The sequence below is a fragment of the Leuresthes tenuis genome, unplaced genomic scaffold (genome assembly GCF_036924035.1).
Source record: "Leuresthes tenuis unplaced genomic scaffold, fLeuTen1.0.hap1 SCAF_24, whole genome shotgun sequence".
NCBI classification, from domain to species: Eukaryota; Metazoa; Chordata; class Actinopteri; order Atheriniformes; family Atherinopsidae; genus Leuresthes; species Leuresthes tenuis.
This window is the reverse complement of record NW_027325378.1, coordinates 25,513,057-25,535,053: the sequence shown is the minus strand read 5'-3', so window position 1 is coordinate 25,535,053 and position 21,997 is coordinate 25,513,057. Positions and strand designations below refer to the sequence as shown.

The following is a 21,997-nucleotide window of genomic DNA, read 5'->3' as shown; positions in this document are numbered from 1 at the left end:
TGAGGTCCCCCAGCAGTCTAAGCCTATAGCGGCTTAACTGTGGGATGTTTCAGGATTACCTGAGCCATCCCTAGCTATAAGCTTTATCAAAAATGAAAGTTTTAAGTCTAATCTTAAAAGTGGAAAGCGTGTCCCGGACATTTACTGGCAACTTATTCCACAAGAGAGGGGCCTGATAACTGAAGGCTCTACCTCCCATTCTACTTTTAGAAACTCTGGGAACAACAAGTACACCTGCAGTTTGGAAGCGAAGTGCCCTGTTAGGAAAATACCTTACAATAAGATCTTCAAGATATGATGGAGCTCGGTCGTTAAGAACTTTACATGTGAAGAATCTTAAATTCTATTCTGAATTTAACAGGGAGCCAATGAAGAGAAGCTAAAACTGGAGAAAGATGATCTCTCCTGTTAGTTTTCATCAGAACTCTCATCAAAATGCTGCAGCATTTTGGATCAGCTGGAGGCTTTTCAGAGGATATGTGGGACAGCCCAATAGTAAAGAATTACTGTAGTCCAGTCTTGAAGTAACAAATGCATGAACTAGTTTCTCTGCATCACCCTGAGACAGGATGTTCCTGATTTTAGCAATATTACAAAGATGAAAGAAAGCTGTCCTAGAAACCAGTTTTATATGTGCGTCAAATGATAAATTCTGGTCAAAAATAACTTCAAGGTTCCTCACTGTAGAACTAGAAGCCAAGGAAATACCATCTAGAGTAACTATACAACTAGACAATTTCTCCCTGGAGCGCTCTTGCACTCTTCAGGTGCAAAGAGAACAACTTCAGTTTTGTCTGAATTTAGAAGCAGACAGTTCTGAGTCATCCAGGTCTTTATGTCTTTAAGACATGCTTGTAGTCTGACCAACCTATTGGTTTCATCTGGTGTCATAGATACAGCTTAGTATCATCAGCATAACAATGGAAATTTATGCCATGCTGTCTAATAATGTTACCTAATGGAAGCATGTATAAAGTAAAAAGAATTGGTCCAAGCACAGAACCCTGAGGACAGGGTGACTAACGTGACAGCTCAACTACAACTCCTCACGGTACGGTTACCCTTTCCAATAACTGGAAAAATCTTATTACTGTTCAAACTTACCTCAATCAAACAACCTACCTGCTCGCCCTCCACCGACTCAGGACCTTTGCACCACAGCCAGTGACCCTCCCCTCCTTTGCAGAAGGTGCACCGTCACCTCACAGCATATCCAAAGCTTGCAGATGTTGCATTGCAGTGGTCTGGAAGATGTAAAACCAAAAATCCTGGCGTAAGCTTTCTATAAATTTTGCAGCTGTTGTGGTTTGTGAATGGAGAGGTTTTAGTTGGCTTAAGTTTGTGCCATGACAAGAAACAAACAACAGGGACTTAAAGCAAATAAAATGCTGAAATATTAAAATCAATCTCAATAAATAAATAAAGAACAAGGTCACATGAATGTCAATCTATAAAAATGGGTTTTAAAAGTTTTTTGTTTTTTTTTAAACCTGGACCTTATTTCTGGCATAAAATGTGTTCATCTACTCACCGATAACAGTTTGGTGAAAGTCGGCGTCCTTCAGAAGATATTACTCCAAAAATTACTCAAGATCCGCGTATATCCATATAACGGAACAGAACAGGGCATTGACAATACAGCTTCTAAATAAGGTAGTATCTGTCTGAATGAATGAATGAACGCGTACTATTGCACTGTTAGTTCAGAGCTGACTGTGTTGTTGTTATTGGGGGCTATTGGGGGGCTTATCGGGGACTTTCTACACATGCGTCTATTTGGATGACATCATCGATGCGCCCCACTGCAGCACAGCTTATTTACTCTTATATGAGAGTGAGTTACAATAATCTAGCCTTGAAATCATAAATACATGGAGTTATGCTAAGATTCATGTTTCTTTTAAAAAAAGTTCCTTTTAAGATCAAGATTTGTGCCTTTCAAAAGGCAGCTAAGTTGGATGTTAACTGGTGAGTATGCTAACTCAGATCTGTTGGTCAGATTTAAGTTTCATAACAGAATTAATAATTCATAGGGATTATTTGACTTTGACTTTTCTTTTAGTTCAGACAAAATACCTAATCTGGGCCTAAACAATGTCAATACAAGTAAATAGTCATCAATACCTCATAATGTTGGACATGATTTATTTTTCAGATAACTGACATACTACAAAAATCTGAAAAAATGTCACCACTGTTTAAAACATTCTCTTTTACATTTGTTCTTCAGGGAAATGATTCAATTTAATTTTGGCACTTGTTGGCCCTTTTGCCTTCACTCTGCAGTCCATCTCATCCCAAACAATCTCAATTGGGTTTAGGTCAGGTGACTGTGTTGGCCAGATTATCCGGCGCAGCACTCCATCACTCTCCTTCTTGGTCCATCCATCCATCATCTGCCGCTTATCCGGGGGTCGGGTTGCGGGGGCAGCAGCTTGAGCAGAGAAACCCAGACGTCTCTGTCCCCGGCCACTTCCTCCAGCTCTTCCGGGGGGACCCCGAGGCGTTCCCAGGGCAGCCGAGAGACATAGTCTCTCCAGCGTGTCCTGGGTCTTCCCCGGGGTCTCCTCCCAGTGGGACGTGCCCGGAACACCTCCCCAGGGAGGCGCCCAGGGGGCATCCTAACCAGATGCCCGAGCCACCTCATCTGACTCCTCTCAATGCGGAGGAGCAGCGGTTCTACTCCGAGCCCCTCCCGGATGACTGAGCTTCTCACCCTATCTCTAAGGGAGAGCCCAGACACCCTGCGGAGGAAACCCATTTCGGCCGCTTGTATTCGCGATCTTGTTCTTTCGGTCACTACCCACAACTCGTGACCATAGGTGAGGATGGGAACGTAAATTGACCAGTAAGTAGAGAGCTTCGCCTTCTGGCTCAGCTCCCTCTTCACAACGACGGGTCGGTGCAGAACCCGCAACACTGCAGATGCCGCACTGATCCGCCCGTCAATCTCCCGCTCCATTCGTCCCTCACTCGTGAACAAGACCCCGAGATACTTGAACTCCTCCACTTGGGGAAGGATCTCATTCCCGACCCGGAGAGAGCATTCCACCCTTTTCCGGCTGAGAACCATAGTCTCGGATTTGGAGGTGCTGATTCTCATCCCAGCCGCTTCACACTCGGCTGCGAATCGCTCCAGTGAGAGCTGAAGGTCACGGCCTGACGACGCTAACAGAACCACATCATCTGCAAAAAGCAGAGACCCGATTCTGAGGTCGCCAAATCGGACACCCTCAACGCCCTGGCTGCGCCTAGAAATTCTGTCCATAAAAGTTAGGAACAGAATCGGTGACAAAGGGCAGCCCTGACGGAGTCCAACTCTCACCGGAAACGTATCCGACTTACTGCCGGAAATGCGGACCAAACTCTGGCACCGGTCATACAGAGACCGAACGGACCCTATCAAGGGGTCCGGCACTCCATATTCCCGGAGCACCCCCCACAGGACTCCACGAGGGACACGGTCGAACGCTTTCTCCAAGTCCACAAAACACATGTAGACTGGTTGGGCGAACTCCCATGCACCCTCCAGGATCCTGCCGAGGGTATAGAGCTGGTCCACTGTTCCACGGCCAGGACGAAAGCCACACTGCATCTCCTGAATCCGAGGCTCGATTATCCGACGGATCCTCCTCTCCAATACCCCCGAATAGACCTTACCAGGGAGGCTGAGGAGTGTGATACCCCTATAGTTGGAACACACCCTCCGGTCCCCCTTTTTAAAGAGGGGGACCACCACCCCAATCTGCCAGTCCAGAGGCACTGTCCCCGATGTCCACGCGATGCTGCAGAGGCGTGTCAGCCAAGACAGCCCTACAACATCCAGAGCCTTGAGAAACTCAGGACGGACCTCATCCACCCCCGGGGCCTTGCCACCGAGGAGCTTTTTGACCACCTCGGCAACCTCAGCCCCAGAAATGGGAGGCCCCGTCTCCGAGCTCTCCGACTCTGCCTCTTCCGAGCACGTGTTGGTAGGATTGAGGAGTTCCTCGAAGTACTCCCCCCACCGACTCACAACATCCCTAGTTGAGGTCAGCAAAGCCCCGTCCCCACTGTAAACAGTGTTGACTGTGAGCCGCTTCCCCCCCCTGAGACGCCGGATGGTGGACCAGAATCTCTTCGAGGCCGTCCGGAAATCGTTCTCCATGGTCTCACCGAACTCCTCCCAGGCCCGAGTTTTTGCCTCAGCAACCGCCGAAGCCGCAGCCCGTCTGGCCTGTCGGTACCTATCAGCTGCTTCCAGGGTCCCACTGGCCAAAAAGGCCCGATAGGACTCCTTCTTCAGCTTGACGGCTTCCCTCACCACTGGTGTCCACCAGCAGGTTCGAGGGTTGCCGCCACGACAGGCACCGACCACCTTACGGCCACAACTCCGATCAGCTGCCTCGGCAATGGAGTCACGGAACATGGCCCATTCGGACTCAATGTCCCCCACCTCCCCCGGGATATGGTTGAAGCTCTGCCGGAGGTGGGAGTTAAAGCTCCTTCTGACGGGGGATTCTGACAAACGCTCCCAGCAGACCCTCACAATACGTTTGGGCCTGCCAGGTCTGATCGGCATCCTCCCCCACCAGCGGAGCCAACTCACCACCAGGTGGTGATCAGTTGACAGCTGCGCCCCTCTCTTCACCCGAGTGTCCAGGACATACGGCCGCAAGTCCGATGATACAACCACAAAGTCGATCATCGAACTGCGGCCAAGGGTGTCCTGGTGCCAAGTGCACATATGGACACCCTTATGTCTGAACATGGTGTTCGTTATGGACAGTCCATGACCAGCACAGAAGTCCAACAACATAACACCACTCAGGTTCAGATCGGGGGGGCCGTTCCTCCCAATCACACCCCTCCAGGTCTCACTGTCATTGCCCGCGTGAGCATTGAAGTCCCCCAGCAGAACGAGGGAGTCTCCGGTAGGAGCATTCTCCAGTGCCTCCCCCAGAGACTCCAAAAAGGGTGGGTACTCTGAACTGCTGTTTGGCGCATAGGCACAAACAACAGTCAGGACTCGTCCCCCCACCCGAAGGCGGAGGGAGGCTACCCTCTCGTTCACTGGGGTAAACCCCAATGTACTGGCACACAGCCGGGGGGTAATAAGTATGCCCACACCTGCTCTGCGCCTCTCACCACGGGCAACTCCAGAGTGGAAGAGAGTCCAACCCCTCTCAAGAGGACTGGTTCCAGAGCCCAAGCCGTGCGTCGAGGTGAGTCCGACTATATCTAGCCGGAACCGCTCAGCCTCGCGCACCAGCTCCGGCTCCTTCCCCAACAGAGAGGTGACATTCCACGTCCCAAGAGCTAGCTTCAGTAGCCGAGGATCAGACCGCCAAGGCCTCTGCCTTCGGCTGCTACCCAGCTCACATCGCACCCGACCCCCTTGGCCCCTCCCACGGGTGGTGAGCCCGTCGGAAGGGGGACCCACGTCATCATTTCGGGCTATGCCCGACCGAGCCCCATGGGCACAGACCCGGCCACCAGGCGCCCGCTGCCGGGCCCCACCCCCGGGCCTGGCTCCGGGGGGAGGCCCCGGTGTCCCATATCCGGGCAAGGGATCACGAGGTCCAAATTTTTTATTCATCATAAGGAGTCTTTTGAGCTGTTCTTTGTCTGGTCCCTCATCTAGGATCTGTTTGCCTTGGGTGACCCTACCAGGGGCTTAAAGCCCCGGGCAACATAGCTCCCAGACTCATTGGGGCACGCAAACTCCCCCACCACGATAAGGTGCCTTCTTGGTCAAATAGCCCTTATGCAGCCTGGAGGTGTGTTTGGGGTCATTGTCCTGGTGAAAAATAAATGATGGTCAAACCAAACGCAAACCAGATGGGATGGCATGTCGCTGCAGGATGCTGTGGTAGCCATGCTTGTTCATTGTGCCTTCAATTTTTTAAATAAATCCCCAACAGTCACCAGCAAAGCACCCTGACACCATCACACCTCTTCCTCTATGCTTTACGGTGGAAACCTTCCATGTAGAGACTATCCGTTCACCTTTTCTGTGTTGCACAAAGACACGGTGGAGGGAACCAAAGAACTCAAATTTAGACAAAGTATAACCACGTTGTCATCTGACAAAATCACCATTCAATAAACTCAAAGACAGTATGTGTGTAGTGCATTTGGTCATACTCACATTCACAATGATCTCCAACAAAGAAAGCTAGATGCACTGAAATGTTTTGAAAATGTACTCAAACAGAAATCTGTGCTTTGAGTAGACAAATCACAGATTTCCACTGGTCTAATGTCCATTCCTTGTGTTTTTTGGCCCAAACAAATAACCTTGTTGCTTTTCCTTAGTAGTATTTTCTTAGCAGCTATTTGACCATAAAGACCTGAACAGTTGATGTAGAGATGTTACTGAAGTTTTTGTAATTTTCTAGACTGACTGACCTTCAGTCATTTCTCTTTACTTAGCTGATTGGTTCTTGCCATAATGTGAATTCCAACAATTGTCAAATAGGGCTGTCACCTGACTTCTACGCGACACAACTGATGGTCCAAACCCCATTAAGAAAGCAAGAAATTCCACAAACGAATTTGTAGTGCTGTCAACAAAGCAAAGGGTGGCTACTTGGAGGAATCTAAAATATGAAACATATTTAGAGTTGTTTCACACTTTTGTGTTTACTACATAATCCATGTGTGCATTCATAGTTTTGATGCCTTCAGTGAGAATATATGTTTGAATATATGCCTTCAATGTAAATAGTCATGAATATAAAGAAAAAATATTAAATGACAAGGTGTGTCCAAACTTTTGACTGGTAGTGTATGTTGAAGAATTTCTTGTGTAATGATGGATTGGAATGACTTCCAAATTGAATTACTTGGAAGACATTGTAAGAGTGTGGTCCTTTGCCTGTGTGTTCTCTCCTGTTATTTTCAGTATTTTCTGTATAGATTGTCGATAAACTTAACTAGGTAGAGCTTTTTCCAGGTTTTCCGATGCCTATCTGTTTTATGCGTCTGTCCAACAGGGGAAATCCAGTTCCATACTAGTATCTTCATCAGCACTAACAAGATAGATATTTCCAGACCTTGGATAGCCCCAAAAGCTGGACTGCCCCATATCATTCGTGCACATGGTGAGATGTTATGTCTCTCTGGCTATACAATTTTTATTCTGCCAGTAAATGATCATATGATCACATTTTGTGTTCATTCACATTACCTTCATATATATATATATATGTATATATATATATATATATATATATTCATATATATATATAAACCAAAAGGTTTCACACAAGTGTAAAGAAAAATAATTCTCCCATTAGGTTTCATGAATTTTTTTTATGAAACTTTGTTCATAGTTTTGACAAACATAAAGGCAAATATATAAGACAGACACCTGTACCTAAGAGATACGGATGGCAAATACAATAAAGAAGTAGATACTATATTGGTGGAGTGGTGATTACCACTGTCACCTCATAGTTAGAGGGTTCTTCTTCCCTCCACAGTTCAAAAACAAGTGCACGTCTGACTGTAGCTCAGAAGAAAGAGGTTGTCTGCCAATCAGGGTTTCGGTAGTTCAGTCCCTGTCTCCCTAGCACAATCGGGCAAGACACTGAACCACAAGTTGTCTTGCATCCCTTGGTGTATGATTGTGTGTCATAGAGAAAAAGCATGCATACCCCGTGACACCCATAGGCTAAGAAGTGCTGCATGAATGTGAATGTGACTTTCAATGTATTATCGCTTTCAGTGGTAAACTGAACTAAGAATGCATTATATAAGTTTATTTATTTGTATATATATATATAATTAATTCACTATTTGCCATATTGTAAAGGGAAAATGTTCTGATGTCTTCAGTACCAAAAGGTAAGGTAACACAGTAGGCTAGAATAAATAAGGCTGGAGACAATCATTTTTAGTCGAGATCATTCTTTAATACTGTGCACAGGATTATACAGATTGCATACCAAAGACGGAAAACAATGAACAAAGGAGCCAGTTTCTTTATACTAAGGGGCATAACAACACTTCTGTTTTTCAAAATGTTTTTTTAAAAGATATGTTGAACTTTCTGGTGCATAACTGACATACTGTATATAAACACATAAATAACTCTGTGGTACAAAACTTTAATCCGGTCTGGCTTCTTCAAACATACTATGACTGTCCACCACCTTTAATACAAAAATTAAGTGAAATCAAATGGAATAGAATGAAAGAGATATTACAATGTTAATTTCTAAAGGGAAATTATATTGTTGGGTATAATAGTGAATGATTAATTACTTGAATTAGATAAATTAATGAAAAGAAAAGGAGCGAGACCAAACAGATGCTATTGCTGTATGACCTTCTGTACACGACTTTATTATTAAATAAAGTCCAAAATAAGACTTTGACTGAAGACTGGGTGTGCTGTAAAGTCCTTGGTGTTTAGCAACTCGTTCAGCATTCTTTCTACACAATCACCTCTAGGGGTCTTCTTTATCGGTTTGCTGGTTGTCTTTGATAACTGTCTCTGAAGAGCCTTCAGTTATCAGGCCCCTCTCTTGTGGAATAAGCTGCCAGTAAATGTCCGGGAAGCAGACACCCTTTCCACTTTTAAGATTAGGCTTAAAACTTTCCTTTTCGATAAAGCTTATAGTTAGGGATGGCTCAGGTAATCCTGAAACATCCCATAGTTAAGCTGCTATAGGCTTAGACTGCTGGGGGACCTCATCTGTCACACCTTTCCTCACGTTGCTCTCTTTTTTCCCCCTGTTTAATTTCACAAATGATTTTATGTACATGTGACATTATTGTGGTTATTAACGTATGTTTCCCTGTTCCAACAGATATCCTTTGAATGGCGTTATGGTGTTTTTCCTCCCTCTTTTCCCTCTTTTCTGTCTTCTCAAACCCCAGCTGGTCGAGGCGGATGGCCACCCTTCCTGAGTCTGGTTCTCCAGAATACTCCCCTGTATTCAGCTTCCTGTTTACACTTCCTGACACATCCAACAACTGCAAAGTAATTTGAGTATTTCTGTTGATGACAGGACTTTGAGTTGTACTGAGAATTTGAGAACTATAAGGTGAAGAATAATTGCTTTCCCTGTCATTGATCTTTAGCAGCTGTGGTGCCCCAGTACAGCTGACCACCTTCTTAGAATTGAACTTTTATGGGAGACTTTTTAGAATAAATTTTTATTTTTTTAAATTAAATTTTTTTTATTTTCATTTTTATGCTGCCTTCGTTGCCACTACTTCTTGGAAGATGAGATAATGTTTCACTGCAGAACGTTTCTGGCTAAACAAAGAAAAGAAATAGAACAAAATTATATAAACATTTACATCTCAGAAACTGGTCTGCCAGATAATCAATAATCCTGGCATTTTCATGAGTTTCTCACATAATAGTGCAGGCTCATTATTATGTGAGGGTGTGGGTGTACTATCACTACACCCACACCCTCTCAAGGTCTCACTAAAGAAGGTAGTTCATGGCATCTCCAACTTTAACCCCAGGATAACAAGAAAAATGCAATGGATCTGATATACTTATTTATTTAATGTATTGGGCTTATAACAGCATTTCCAGGACTTTTATGATATGGGATATCAGGCCAATTAGTCTCTTGTTGTTAAGGACAGATGAATAAGATTTTTTTAGGTAACAGAAAGTAGGATGTCTTCCACAGTACTGGATCCTTTTCCAAGCTCAGACTAAGGCTACAGAGGTGCTGTAAATGGTAAATTGACTGTACTTATATAGTGCTTCTATAGACTAGTTGACCACTCAGACCACTTTTACACAGCAAGCCACATTCACACAAACAAATCAGGCTATACTGTGTTACAGGCTACACAGTATTCTTTTCTCACACATATTCACTCACCTATGGATGCGTCAGAGACAAAGTCTAGTTCATTGTCGTACTCAAGGACACTGTGACATGTTGTCTGCGGAAGTCGGGATTTGAACTGTCCATCTTCCGATTGGCAGACAACTGTTCTTTTTCCACCCAGAACTACAGTAAGATCCCACATACTGGAGCTGATTTGCACAGGCTTTCAGGACCTTAAGGCTTACACCATCTGGACCTGCAGCTTTGTTCCGGTTTAGTCCCTCCAGATGCTCTTTACCTGCCCGCTGAAGATAAACAGATGGGATCGAGAGGCAGAGTGGGTTGCATTCAGCATGGTTACATGTACAAGCTGTGGTTTTAGCTCAACTGTGCCATTTAAATGGATCCCCATCCTTGTTCCAGTTTACATGCAAGGAAGCTGTATCAAATTATTGACTAAAGTATGTCTGTCGCCGCAAAGCTATGGACTGTTTGAGTAAATTTTCAAAACATTTCACTGCATCTAGCTTTCTTTGTTGGAGATTATTGTGAATGTGAGTATGACCAAATGCGCTACACACATACTGTCTTTGAGTTTATTGAATGGTGATTTTGTCAGATGACGATGTGGTTATAAAATAAGGATTTTAATAGAGCAGAGAAACAATCTTGAAACACTTTCATCTGTGAGTTCAATCACTATTTCTGATGCCTGTAGCCTACTGACAATAGTCACAGAAAAATGAATGAATAAGAGCAGCTTTATTGAGAATTCAGCTGTATGAATACGCATTTACAATATACTGTAAGAGCTGAGTGCCTTAGCCTATTTGAGTTTAGTTGAGTGGTTGTATTCATATTGTTCTTCTCTAACTCAAGTTTACATTTAACTCTGAAGACTGTTATACTTAGATTAAAAACTGATTAGACAAAATTTGTGTTATTCTCAAAAACCCATCATTATATATTCTTACCAAACATGAACATAGGAAACATGCATGTGCAAGATAAAGATTGCAAATTTAAAAATATGAAAACATAGTAAGAAACAACGTTTTCATTATGTTGTTAAAAAATCCTCAAACGGCATGTCTGCACATCAATATGAGAATAACATGTACACTCATCTGCTCATTTCACCTTATACATGGTGTCGTCTATTACTGCATTTTAGTTACTTAACAAGAGTTGCATATCATATTCATCGCAACATAATTGTACAGTGTCACATTCTGCTCAGTTTGTCATGTCATGCCTTGTTTGTTTAGTGTTTTTTCATAGCCTTGTTTTGTTATAGCCTCGTTTTGTTTGTCATAGTTCTTTTTGTAGTTAATTCATTTTGATGATCCGGCTTTGCCGCGCCCTTTGTTCATGCTCCCTGTCTTGTTTTGCGAATAAACCTTGTTTTTTGATCTAAAAGAGAACTGCATCTGGGTCCTACCTTCCCACGATCGTGGCAGAAGGATTCTGCCAGACATGGACCCAGCAGTTCTGGCGCTGCTACAGCGCCGACTCGCAGCCCTGCAGGTATGTCTTGCCGAGGGCGGCGACATGTTCCAGCGGTGGTCGCTGTCGGGCCAGGTCCTGGAGGTGTTCCGCTGGGGACGCGGTCCGGGGACAGCCGTACTCCAGGCTGTCTGGGAAGGAGTGAGAGCCATCCACCATGAGGCATTGGTGGAATTGTTCGGCGCAGGAGTGGTACGCTCTCCGCGAGCTCCTCATCTCCCCATTTGCCTCTCTCGCTCCGTCTCCCGACATCGCCACTCCGGCCCAGCCCGCTGAGATCGCCGCTCCGGCCCAGCCCACGCCTGATCCGGCCGTCCTGCCGGTTTCCACGCCTGGTCCTGCCGGTTTCCACGCCTGATCCGGTCGTCCTGCCGGATTCCACGCCTGATCCGGCCGTCCTGCCGGATTCCATGCCTCATCCGACGCCTGATCCGGCCGTCCTGCCGGTTTCCACGACTCTGCCGGCCGTCCTGCCTGGTGCCTCGCCCACGACCAAGCCTGCTGCCTCGCCCACGACCAAGCCTGCTGCCTCGCCCACGACCAAGCCTGCTGCCTCGCCCACGACCAAGCCTGCTGCCTCGCCCACGACCAAGCCAGCTGCCTCGCCCACGACCAAGCCTGCTGCCTCGCCCACGACCAAGCCTGCTCTGCTGGTCAGAGTCCCACCCATCCACCCCATTTTGGGAACATCTGGGAGCCGTTCCTTGAGGGGGGGCTATGGGCGTCGCCGGGGGTGGGTCGGGTGGGCAACACCTTGTCCTCGCCATCGCCCACAGGAGCCCGAGTGGGCTCATGGTCCTGGCCCATGGAGGCTCGGGTGGACTCACCATCGCTTGGCTCCAGTGGGGACACTGGTGGCCCTGCGGCGGACTTCACCTCGCCTCACTGCCCTGAAGGGATGGCCGGGTCACCGGAGGTCGGGCCGTCCACCAGACGGCCTCCGGCGCTGGGGATCAGGTCCCTGGCCGTCCGCCAGACGGGACCCGGTGTTAGGCCCTTCAGAGCCCCTCCCTCCCACCCTCGTTGGATGTCTGTGAGCCATCCTTGAGGGGGGGGCTCTGTCACAGTCTGCTCAGTTTGTCATGTAATAGTTTATGTTAATCATGTTTTCAGGTTTTGCTCTAGTCATGTTTTTCCCCTGTCACATTCAGTTCACTCTAGTCACCTGGTTAATTGTTCATAGCTGCACCTCATGTCACTGATCCCTCCCTCCATAGTATTTAGCTTCCTGGTTTACTTTCAGTCACTGCAGAATCCTCACTATCCCTCCATGCTTTGTTGCACTAAAGATAAGTCCGGTTTCATGCCACATGGCCATAGTCAGTGTTTTTCATAGCCTTGTTTGTTTAGTGTTTTTTCATAGCCTTGTTTTGTTATAGCCTCGTTTTGTTCGTCATAGTTCTTTTTGTAGTCAAGTCATTTTGATGATCCGGCTTTGCCGCGCCCTTTGTTCATGCTCCCTGTCTTGTTTTGCGAATAAACCTTGTTTTTTTTATCTAAAAGAGAACTGCATCTGGGTCCTACCTTCCCACGATCGTGACATACAGTGTTGCCCTCAGTGCCAACAAGGGAAGAAATACAATTTATAATCTCTCATTTAAAACACTGCCTTGAGTGATGTAAAGAGAGTGAACTCCAAAACATGATCTATATAATATTACTGTTCAATGATGTACATTTTTGAAAGATAATGTAATGGAGATAGTTTTCACCTTTACAACATATTTATTCTTTGTATATTCTCAGTGAAATTAAAAGAAACTTTTATGATACTGTAATTTTTGTGTTTTTCCTTACATTTGTATATTCATTTCCTCAGATTGCATTGAAACTGTTGTCACTGTGAGAGGTGTATCTGAAAGCATTGTTGTGTTACCTGCAGGGAACCCATCCTGTGTTAGGTTGCCTGGTCATGGTTCTCTCATTGCTCCAGCCCATAATGGCTTTGCTGCGCTGTGGACCACAACACCCACTGTAGGTATATTCAAATTCAATAAAGTGTTAAATCTAAATGATAAAATAGTTCATACAAATTACTGCTTTCAAAAAAAATAAATAAATAAAGCGATAAACTGAATAACTATACAACAGCTAACTGGCATAAAATTAAGAACCAACATATTTAAATATGCTGGGAGTGGATATTAAAATACTATGGATTTATGGATATGCATGAAGAAAAATATGATTTCTTTAGCAGGCAGTGTGTGAGCTAAGATAATGAATAAGATTCCATAAAGACCTACAATATGAGCAGTCAAGCTGGGTAAATTTATGTCGGGTAAATCTGTTGGGCTTCATCATTGAGGCTGTTTTCAGGTTTGTCACTCAGATTTAACCATGTTTAGAGTGAACTTAAACATGTGTTGTAATCACAAGGGATGAGGCAGTAACAGTTTCAACTTTCTGAAAGGTTTTAATTAAGGTCACACTGACTTCATGTTTTAAAATTTGTTTGCGCACACAAGTAGAGCTGACTAAATGCACTTGTTAGTGCAGTTATCAATGTAATGCAGTAATCAGTTGAACTCCCAAAATAGCTTTCCCCTGTTGTGTTTGTTTTAGTTAGGCAGTTCTGTTGAGTCAAATAAAGAGGTTAAAGAGACGTCATAATAACTTGATTGAAGACAACCACTGTGGTAAGAGGATCTGACTAAATTTGCTGGGACTGATCCAAAGATGAACTTCAAAAAGCACATGGGATTATTTGTTGTCTTAAAATATTCAACTGGAAGAGACTATGCCAAATAACTTGAGATGAAACAAATAACAAAAATAACATTTTGGTGCAGACTCAGACTCCATGGACAGTAAGTCATCTGGTGGTAGATACAGGATGATGATGGGTGCCAGTGAGATGAGCAAGAAAGCATTATTTTCTTTAAACGAAAGGTAACATATAGGAAGGGTTGAACGCATGCATTGATTGGATGATTGAGAATGAGTGGGAAGTGGGAGAATAAACAAAAGGCTGGTGTAGAAAGGGAGAGCACAAGATGACCAGGTTCAGTCTCATACTTATCAACTTTTGTCTGGCTATGTATAATTGTGGATAACCTGATAGAAATATTCCTTAGGTTGGTCATTTAAAACAAAAAAAAAAAAAAAAAAAAAAAAAAATCTAACCATGCTGCTAGTGTTCCAAATATGTGAGAAATTGAAAAAATGATTGTCAAAATATTGTCTTCAAAATTCAATAACAAAGTTTCAAACATATAAGCAATGGTTATTCTAAGCCACAAATAATCTTAAGGCAAACAGTTGTTTGTTTTTTTTTCCTTACAAGGTATTAGGAAAATGATTGTGTCACATATATTCTACATTGGACTACATTTCTGCAAATAGACACGGGCAAACAAGTCTGAGATTAGCTTCTCTTTAAAATAGAGGCAATCAAAATAGTTTGGATCAACTGATTGCCTCACAAAGAACAGTTTTTTTAGAATTGGTACTGTCATGGGACGGTGGTGTTTCTTTTCCTCCTGGTATTGAATTCTATGTACTGTCACTGTGTTGATTTTGGGCTCCATAGCCCTACTATGCTTTGTGTAACACACAAATAGTACACATATGCCACTCCTTTTGATAACAATTTGTATTCCACTGTGGGCAAATCCGTATCTACTCAACTAGCTTTATTGGACAATTCAGATTATTGCTTTCTAATTTCTATAACGGCCATGCACATCCAAGCCATCACACTGCCTCTGCTATGTTTTATAGATGATGTGGTATGCTTTGGAGCATGAGCTGTTCCACGCCTTGTCAGATCTTTTTTCTTGCAATCATTCTGGCAGAGGTTGATCTTGGTTTCATCTGTCCAAAGAATGTTTTTTCCAGAACTGTGTTGGCTTTTTTAGATGTTTTTTTTTAAAAGATTTTTAGCAAAGTCCAATCTAGCCTCTTGAGGCTTTTGACCTTGCAGTGAACCGTCTGTATTTACTTTCATGCAGTCTTCTCTTTATGGTAGATTTGGATATCGATACGCCTACCTCCTGGAGACTGTTGTTCACTTGGTTGGCTGTTGTGAAGGGGTTTGTCTTCACCATGGAAAGGATTCTGCGATCAGCCACCACTGTTCTCTTCCATGGACGTCCAGATCTTTTTGCGTTGCTGAGTTCACCAGTGCTTTGTACCAAACTGTAAAATTTGCGACTCCTGATACTGTAGCAGTTTCTCAGATGTTTTTTTTTCTTCTGTTTTTGCAGCCTATGTATGGCTTGTTTTTACTTGCATGGAGAACTCATTTGACAGCGTGTTGTCTGTTCACAGCAAAATTTTCCATATGCAAGCTCTTCATCTCAACTCCAGGCCTTTTATCTGCTTAAGTGATAATGAAATAGTGAAGGAATAGCCCACACCTGCCCATAAAATAACCTTTAAGTCAATTGTCCAATTACTTTAGGTCCCTTTAAAAAGAGGGTGGCACATGTTAAGGAGCTGAAACTCCTAAACTCTTTATACAAATTGAATGTGAATACCCTCAAAGCTGAGAGTCTACAAATTATGTCCATTATATAACTATGATTGGAATATGTTTCAGTAAACAGTGTCCAAATATACACTATATTACCAAACGCATCCAAATAATTAAATTCAGGTGATCCAATCACTTCCATGGCCTCGGGTGTATGAATTCCAGTCGTGAAATTTCCTCACAACTAAATATTCCACAGTATTATAATATTAAGTGGAAGTGATTAGGAACGACAGCAACTCAGCTATGAAGTGGTAGGCTACGTAAAACAACAGAGCGGGGTCAGCGGATGATGAGCGGCATAGTGCGTGGAGATTGCCAACTTTCTGCTACAATCGCTACATATCTCCAAACTTCTTGTGGCCTTCAGATTAGCTCAAGAACAGTGCATAGAGATGCAGTGGTGTAAAGCATGCGGCCACTGGACTCTAGAGCAGTGACGACACTTTCTTTGGAGTGACGAATCACGCTTCTCCATCTGGCAATCTGATGGATGAGTCTGGGTTTGGCGGTTGTCAGCAGAACGGTACTTGTCTGACTGCATTGTGCCAAGTGCAAAGTTTAGTGGAGGGAGTATTATGGTGTGGGGTTGTTTTTCAGGAGCTGGGCTCGGCCCCTTAGTTCCAATGAAAGGAACTCTGAATGCTTCAGCATACCAAGCGATTTTGGACAATTTCATGCTCCCAACTTTGTGGAAACAGTTTTGGGATGGCCCCTTCCTGTTCCAACATGACTGTGCACCAGTGCACAAAACAAGGTCCATAAAGACATGGTTGAGCGAGTTTGGTGTGGAAAAACTTGACTGGCCTGCACAGAGTCCTGACCTCAACCCGATAGAACACCTTTGGGATGGATTAGAGCAGAAACTGCAAGTCTTATACGTGTAAAGGCAGATGACTGATATAGTGTATGGTCTAGTGTTTGGCAATATAGTACATATGGACCGAACTGTATGATTTTATTGCATCACATGTATTGATAATATCGGATGTCATGTCCTAGTTACAAGTCTGTTATTATGTTGGTTGTTATCAACCTCATGAGTGCTTAAGCAAGCTGTCAGGAATGTGATAACTGGAGTTAGACCAAGAGCAGCTGTGGATACAATCTAAATCAGCTGTGCGATAAGAAGGAATTCCTGCAGTTGCAACTGCTGAAAAATACTGCTGAAAGAACTTCTGTTTTCATGTTACAAGAAGCTGCCTCAGAGCACTGCCATCTGAGCATAATTTGATCTTTGTTGAATTGCCTGCTCCCACCTTTTAACAAGAATTAAAACGCTTAAAATTTTCAACTTACCGAAATCTTGTAATAATTTTATCTCTAACGCAAGGGCAGCCTCTTATCAAAAATTGATGCCTTAAAACTTTCCTGTCTTTGACAGGAGGTTTCTGTTCAACTGGTCACATGCTTTAAACGGAGTGGCTATAAAAGCTTTAGCGGGTAAGTTCTCATCTTCCATCTTGCTTTTAGACTTTTAGATTAAAAAAAATACTGCACATATACTGTCAGCCATTGCAGAAAGTTTCAAAATGTCTGCTTTTATGTAATGCAATACAGTGGCCGCCATATTTACTGGTCTGAAGTTGATTGACAGCACTATGGACCGCTGGTTGATGAAAGTGATGAGTGGTTTTGTTGGCTGGGAGGCTTTGTTCTTTATCATGTTGGAGTTCCTTCTCAAATGGAAAGCTAATAAAAAAGGTAAATATACTTTTGTTCATTTAATCAATATTACTGTTGTTGTAAAGTGGCTGCCAGATCTCTTAGGTTCACTCTAGAAAATTGTCCTATGTTCTCTTTAAAAAAAACAACAATGGATTATTGGACTCATATCTATTGACACATTTCTGTGTGTGTTTGTGTGTGGTCAAAAACATGCCTGTTCAGGCATCATTGTGTCTGTGAGAAAAAAATATGTGACCATTATTCTACAATTTATTAATAACTTTGACCCTCTTAATTATTTCTGTGTATAATGTCCTGCATAAATATTTCCTTTTTTCCACTGACCAAGGACTCTAAGTTACCAGAAACAAATCATATGGTATGAGCCCAAATAGGATATGGCTTTACAAACACAAGAACATAGCAAAGGAAATATGAATGAATAAAAATACTGAAGCAGGAAGGGACCTTTAAGGGATCTCACACATGGGAGAATGATGATGATAAGAAGCCCCCAGTCCAGCTTCTTTCAATCCAGACATCCCTCTCCCCAGTGATACTCTGCAGCTCGTCCTGGAGGAATCCCAAGGTATTTCCAGGCCCATGGGATATGTAACCTCTCCAGCATGTTCTTGGTCTGCCCTGGGGCTTCATCCCAGCCGAACGTGGCCAAAAAATCTCTAAAGGGGGACAAACGAGGCATTTTACGCAGATGCCCAAACCATCTCAGCGGACTCCTTTGAATGCAGAAGAGCAGCAGCTCTACCTTGAGATCCCTTTGGAGAATCTCTTGGATCTCTGAGGCTGAGCCCAGTTACCCTCTGGAAGAAACTCATTTCAGCTGCCTGTGTCTGAGACCTCATTCTTTCAGTCACTAGCAAGATTTCATTACCATAGGTGAGGGTTGGAATAGAGAGGAATAGATAGAGATAGATATTTATGTATGTTCTAAATGCACCTTAAATAGATATTTTTTAATACTCTTTAAAGCACTCTTTATGCAAATGTATTTTATATTTGCATTAACAATCCAAAACAAACTGTCCTCATAAATACTGTCCAGAACATTCTTCATCCAACAAACAACAACAACAGAAAGGCATATGAATGTAACATTCTTTCCTATGTGTAATATTCACACTTTAAGAAAATAATTTCACAGGTTGTAGTTGTGTCTAACCATGCCGTAGGTGAGGTTTTCCAGGTGTCTCCATTGCAAACTACTAAGCGAGGTATGACTTTGGTGAGAGAGAGAGTGGGGATCTCTGCATAACGCAATTCTCATTGACAGTAATGGCAGATAATTTAGGTTCTGTTGAGAGAACTATCTGGCAGGGTTTTGAAGATGAACTTGCCATTCAAAAGACCCTTTTCTTTATCCAATTTAGCTTGCCATCCACAAGACTCGACTAAATCCCTTCCGAATTTTTCAAACCATGGAGCAGACCAATGGTCATATTTATAGAATGTACTCACGTTAATCTTGCGTCAAAATAAATTAGTGGCGTTAATAGCAAGTTAACGGAGATTCCTCTTAATGAGTTATTTTTTCCATCTATCCATCTATCTGTCAATCAGTATGTATTTCCTATTGAAATTTCACCAGCAAGGTTCTAAGCACTATTTCATCTTCCAGATACTGCAGCAGTATCATTGATGACAGCGCTCTTTCTGCGCTTGATAGTGGCAGTGTTTTCTTTTCAATATTCGTCGTTGTAGAGTAGTTAGCGGTAACCTTCATGTTGCAGTGACACCTCTGTGACGGAGAAGATTGCAACTACTGGCGCATCGACTCGCACCTCTATATATATATATATATATATATAGGATTGGTGACAAGGGGCAGCCTTGGCAAATTCCAGCATGCACTGTAAATGCCAGGAAAAGCAAAAGCGACTCCGGTACTCCATACTCTTGTAGCAACCCCCACAGAATCCCTTGGGGGGATACACATGGAAGCTTTCTCCAAGTCCACAAACCACATCTACACTGCATTATCAAACTCCCATGACTTCTTCAGTAACTCTGAGAAAGTGAAGATCTGATACACTATGCCATAACCTGGGCGAAAAACAAACTGCTCCTCCTGAATCTGAGGTACAGCAACGCATTGGAACCTTCTCTCCAACACATTGGAATAAACTTTCCCAGGGAGGCTGAGTAGTGTGATCTTGCTATAGTTATGACTATAAGTGATCTTTGGTCTGAAGTTGTTCCTTTCACATTAAAAGAATCCTTGAGTAATCATGTGTAAAAAAAAAAAAATCAGGAAAAAGAAAAAGAAAAAGAAAAGGAAAACTTAGTGTTTTAAAAGACTTCAGCCTGTTAAACTAGAACCAACTCAATCTTTTTTCAGGGAATACATGGCTCACCAAAACTTTTTTGTGCCCAACAAAGCCAAAAATATCGGCCAGTGCCATTAGTTGATGGTAATTTGCTAATAGGTTGATTGAAGTCAACAAGCTTAATATCACCCGATACCAATGTTAGGCTGATTTATCTATGCATCCTTTAAGTTTCTGCCAGTGTTTGCTGGATGATATATATTGTTTATATATGAACCCACAGTAACGTAGTAACTAAGTTGTAGTAATGAAGGTATGTTACTCATTTAAAAAAGAAAATAACGAAAAAAACTGTCTTTAAAGTCTCACCACTGTTAATCTTGCTCATACTACACTCTTACTTAAAAAAGCATTGTCCATAGGCATGCTTTCTAGAGATTTCACGTATGGGTTTTTGCAAATATCGCTCGATATTACCCACTAAATTTTCTTTGATAACACATTAAAACTTTCTAATTTTTATCTTTCAGATGTTTTTTAATAGCTTTAACTATTTCTTTGTTTTGGATTACAGATACTACTACTGTCCTGCTGGAATAAAAAATGGTGAGTCAACAAATTTACAGAAAACAACAATAGAAACAATACAACACCCAATTTTCACACCCAAATGTAATTTTAACGTTTTGTCAGATAACAGCTGATATTCTATTGATGACTCCGTACTTCATGGGAAACCTCGCCTTTTTGGTGGCACTACTGGTTGGTATCGGGGTGTCGTAAGGAAAATGAAGAGCCAAAGGACCAATGTTGAATATGATATAGCAGAAGTATGACAAAGAAATGAATTAAATATTTTCTAAATATTGATACACCCTATCAGTCAAAAGTTTAGAAACACCTTCTCATTTAATGTTTTTAAACATAGACTATTCAACATAGTAGATTTTCACTGAATGCATCAAAACTATGAATGAACACATAAGGAATTATCTAGGAAACAAAAAAGTGTGAAATAACTACAAAAACAAAACATGTTTTATCTTTTAGATTCTTCAAAAGAGCCACCATTTGCTTTGATTACTGCTTTGCAGACTCTTGGCATTCTCTCAATGAGCTTCATGAGGTAGTCACCTGAAATTGTTTTCCAACAGTTTTGAAGCAGTTCCCAGAGATGCTGAGCACTTGTTGGCTCTTTTTCCTTCACTCTGCGGTCCATCTCATCCCAAACCATCTCAATTGGGTTTAGGTCAGGTGAATGTGGAGGCCAGATTATCTGGCGCATCACTCTCCTTCTTGGTCAAATAGCCCTTACACAGTCTGGAGGTGTGTTTGGGGTCATTGTCCTGTTGAAAAATAAATGATGGTCCAACTAAACGCAAACCAGATGGGATGGCATGTCGCTGCAGGATGCTGTGGTAGCCATGCTTGTTCAGTGTGCCTTAAATTTTGAATAAATCCCCAACAGTGTCACTGGCAAATCACCCCCACACCATCACACGTCCTCCTCCATTTTTCACGGTGGGAACCTTGCATGTAGAGACTATCCGTTCACCTTTTCTGTGTCGCACAAAGACGCGGTGGAGGGAACCAATGATCTCAAATTTGGACTCATCATACCAAAGTATATATTTATGGGCTCTAATCTGAGGCTTTGTTAACTTGCGATTTCTGAGGCTGGTGACTTGGATGAACTTATCCTCAGCAGCAGAGGTGACTCTTGGTCTTCCTTTCTTGGGGCAGTCCTCATGTGAGCCAGTTTCGTCGTAGCGCTTTATGGTTTTTGTGACTGGACTTGGGAACACATTCAAAGTTTTTGCAATTTTTCCGGACCGACTGACTTTCGGTTCTTAAAGTAATGATGGACTGGCATTTCTCTTTACTTAGCTGATTGGTTCTTGCTGTAATATGAATTCTAACAGTTGTCAAATAGGGCTGTGTACTTACCTAACACAACTGATGGTCCCAACCCCATTAACTCCTTAACAGTCGGGCAGTTTTTGCCTGAAACTTCTTACTCAAAGTAAATTGAAAGCTGTTCTTGAGCCACTTGGAGTAGAGGCTTGGTTGAGGTCTCTTTTGAAAAAGAACACTGAATTTTTTACCCACAACTGTCAGAATCTCAGTAAGTGCTACTGTCAAAGAGTAATATGAGCTTGAATACAGTAAAAGATATGGATTTTTCCATCCATCGGTCCGTCGGTCGGATCTCGCTGGGGCTGGAGCCTATTCCTATGGTCATTGGGTGAGAGATGGGGTACACCCTGGACAGG

General features: G+C 43.0%; 1 protein-coding gene across 1 annotated transcript; it reads left to right on the top strand.

Moving 5' to 3' along the window:
• The first annotated feature begins 12,099 nt into the window (after positions 1-12,099).
• Positions 12,100-20,546, top strand: LOC140284435 (putative ferric-chelate reductase 1). Its single transcript, XM_072378300.1, has 6 exons — positions 12,100-12,327; positions 13,144-13,268; positions 17,156-17,214; positions 17,332-17,475; positions 18,630-18,682; positions 20,418-20,546. The coding sequence occupies exons 1-6, from the start codon at positions 12,100-12,102 to the stop codon at positions 20,505-20,507; spliced, it is 699 nt and encodes a 232-aa protein (XP_072234401.1). The 3' UTR covers positions 20,508-20,546.
• The last annotated feature ends 1,451 nt before the right edge of the window (positions 20,547-21,997 follow it).

Excerpts from the sequence above, each read along its gene's own strand:
- LOC140284435 (XM_072378300.1), top strand. The coding sequence starts at position 12,100 with ATGGAGGCTCGGGTGGACTCACCATCGCTTGGCTCCAGTGGGGACACT. Across the intron at positions 17,215-17,331 it reads GGCTATAAAAGCTTTAGCGG|TGGCCGCCATATTTACTGGT; the intron begins GTAAGTTCTCAT and ends AATGCAATACAG. Across the intron at positions 17,476-18,629 it reads ATGGAAAGCTAATAAAAAAG|GTGAGGTTTTCCAGGTGTCT; the intron begins GTAAATATACTT and ends ACCATGCCGTAG.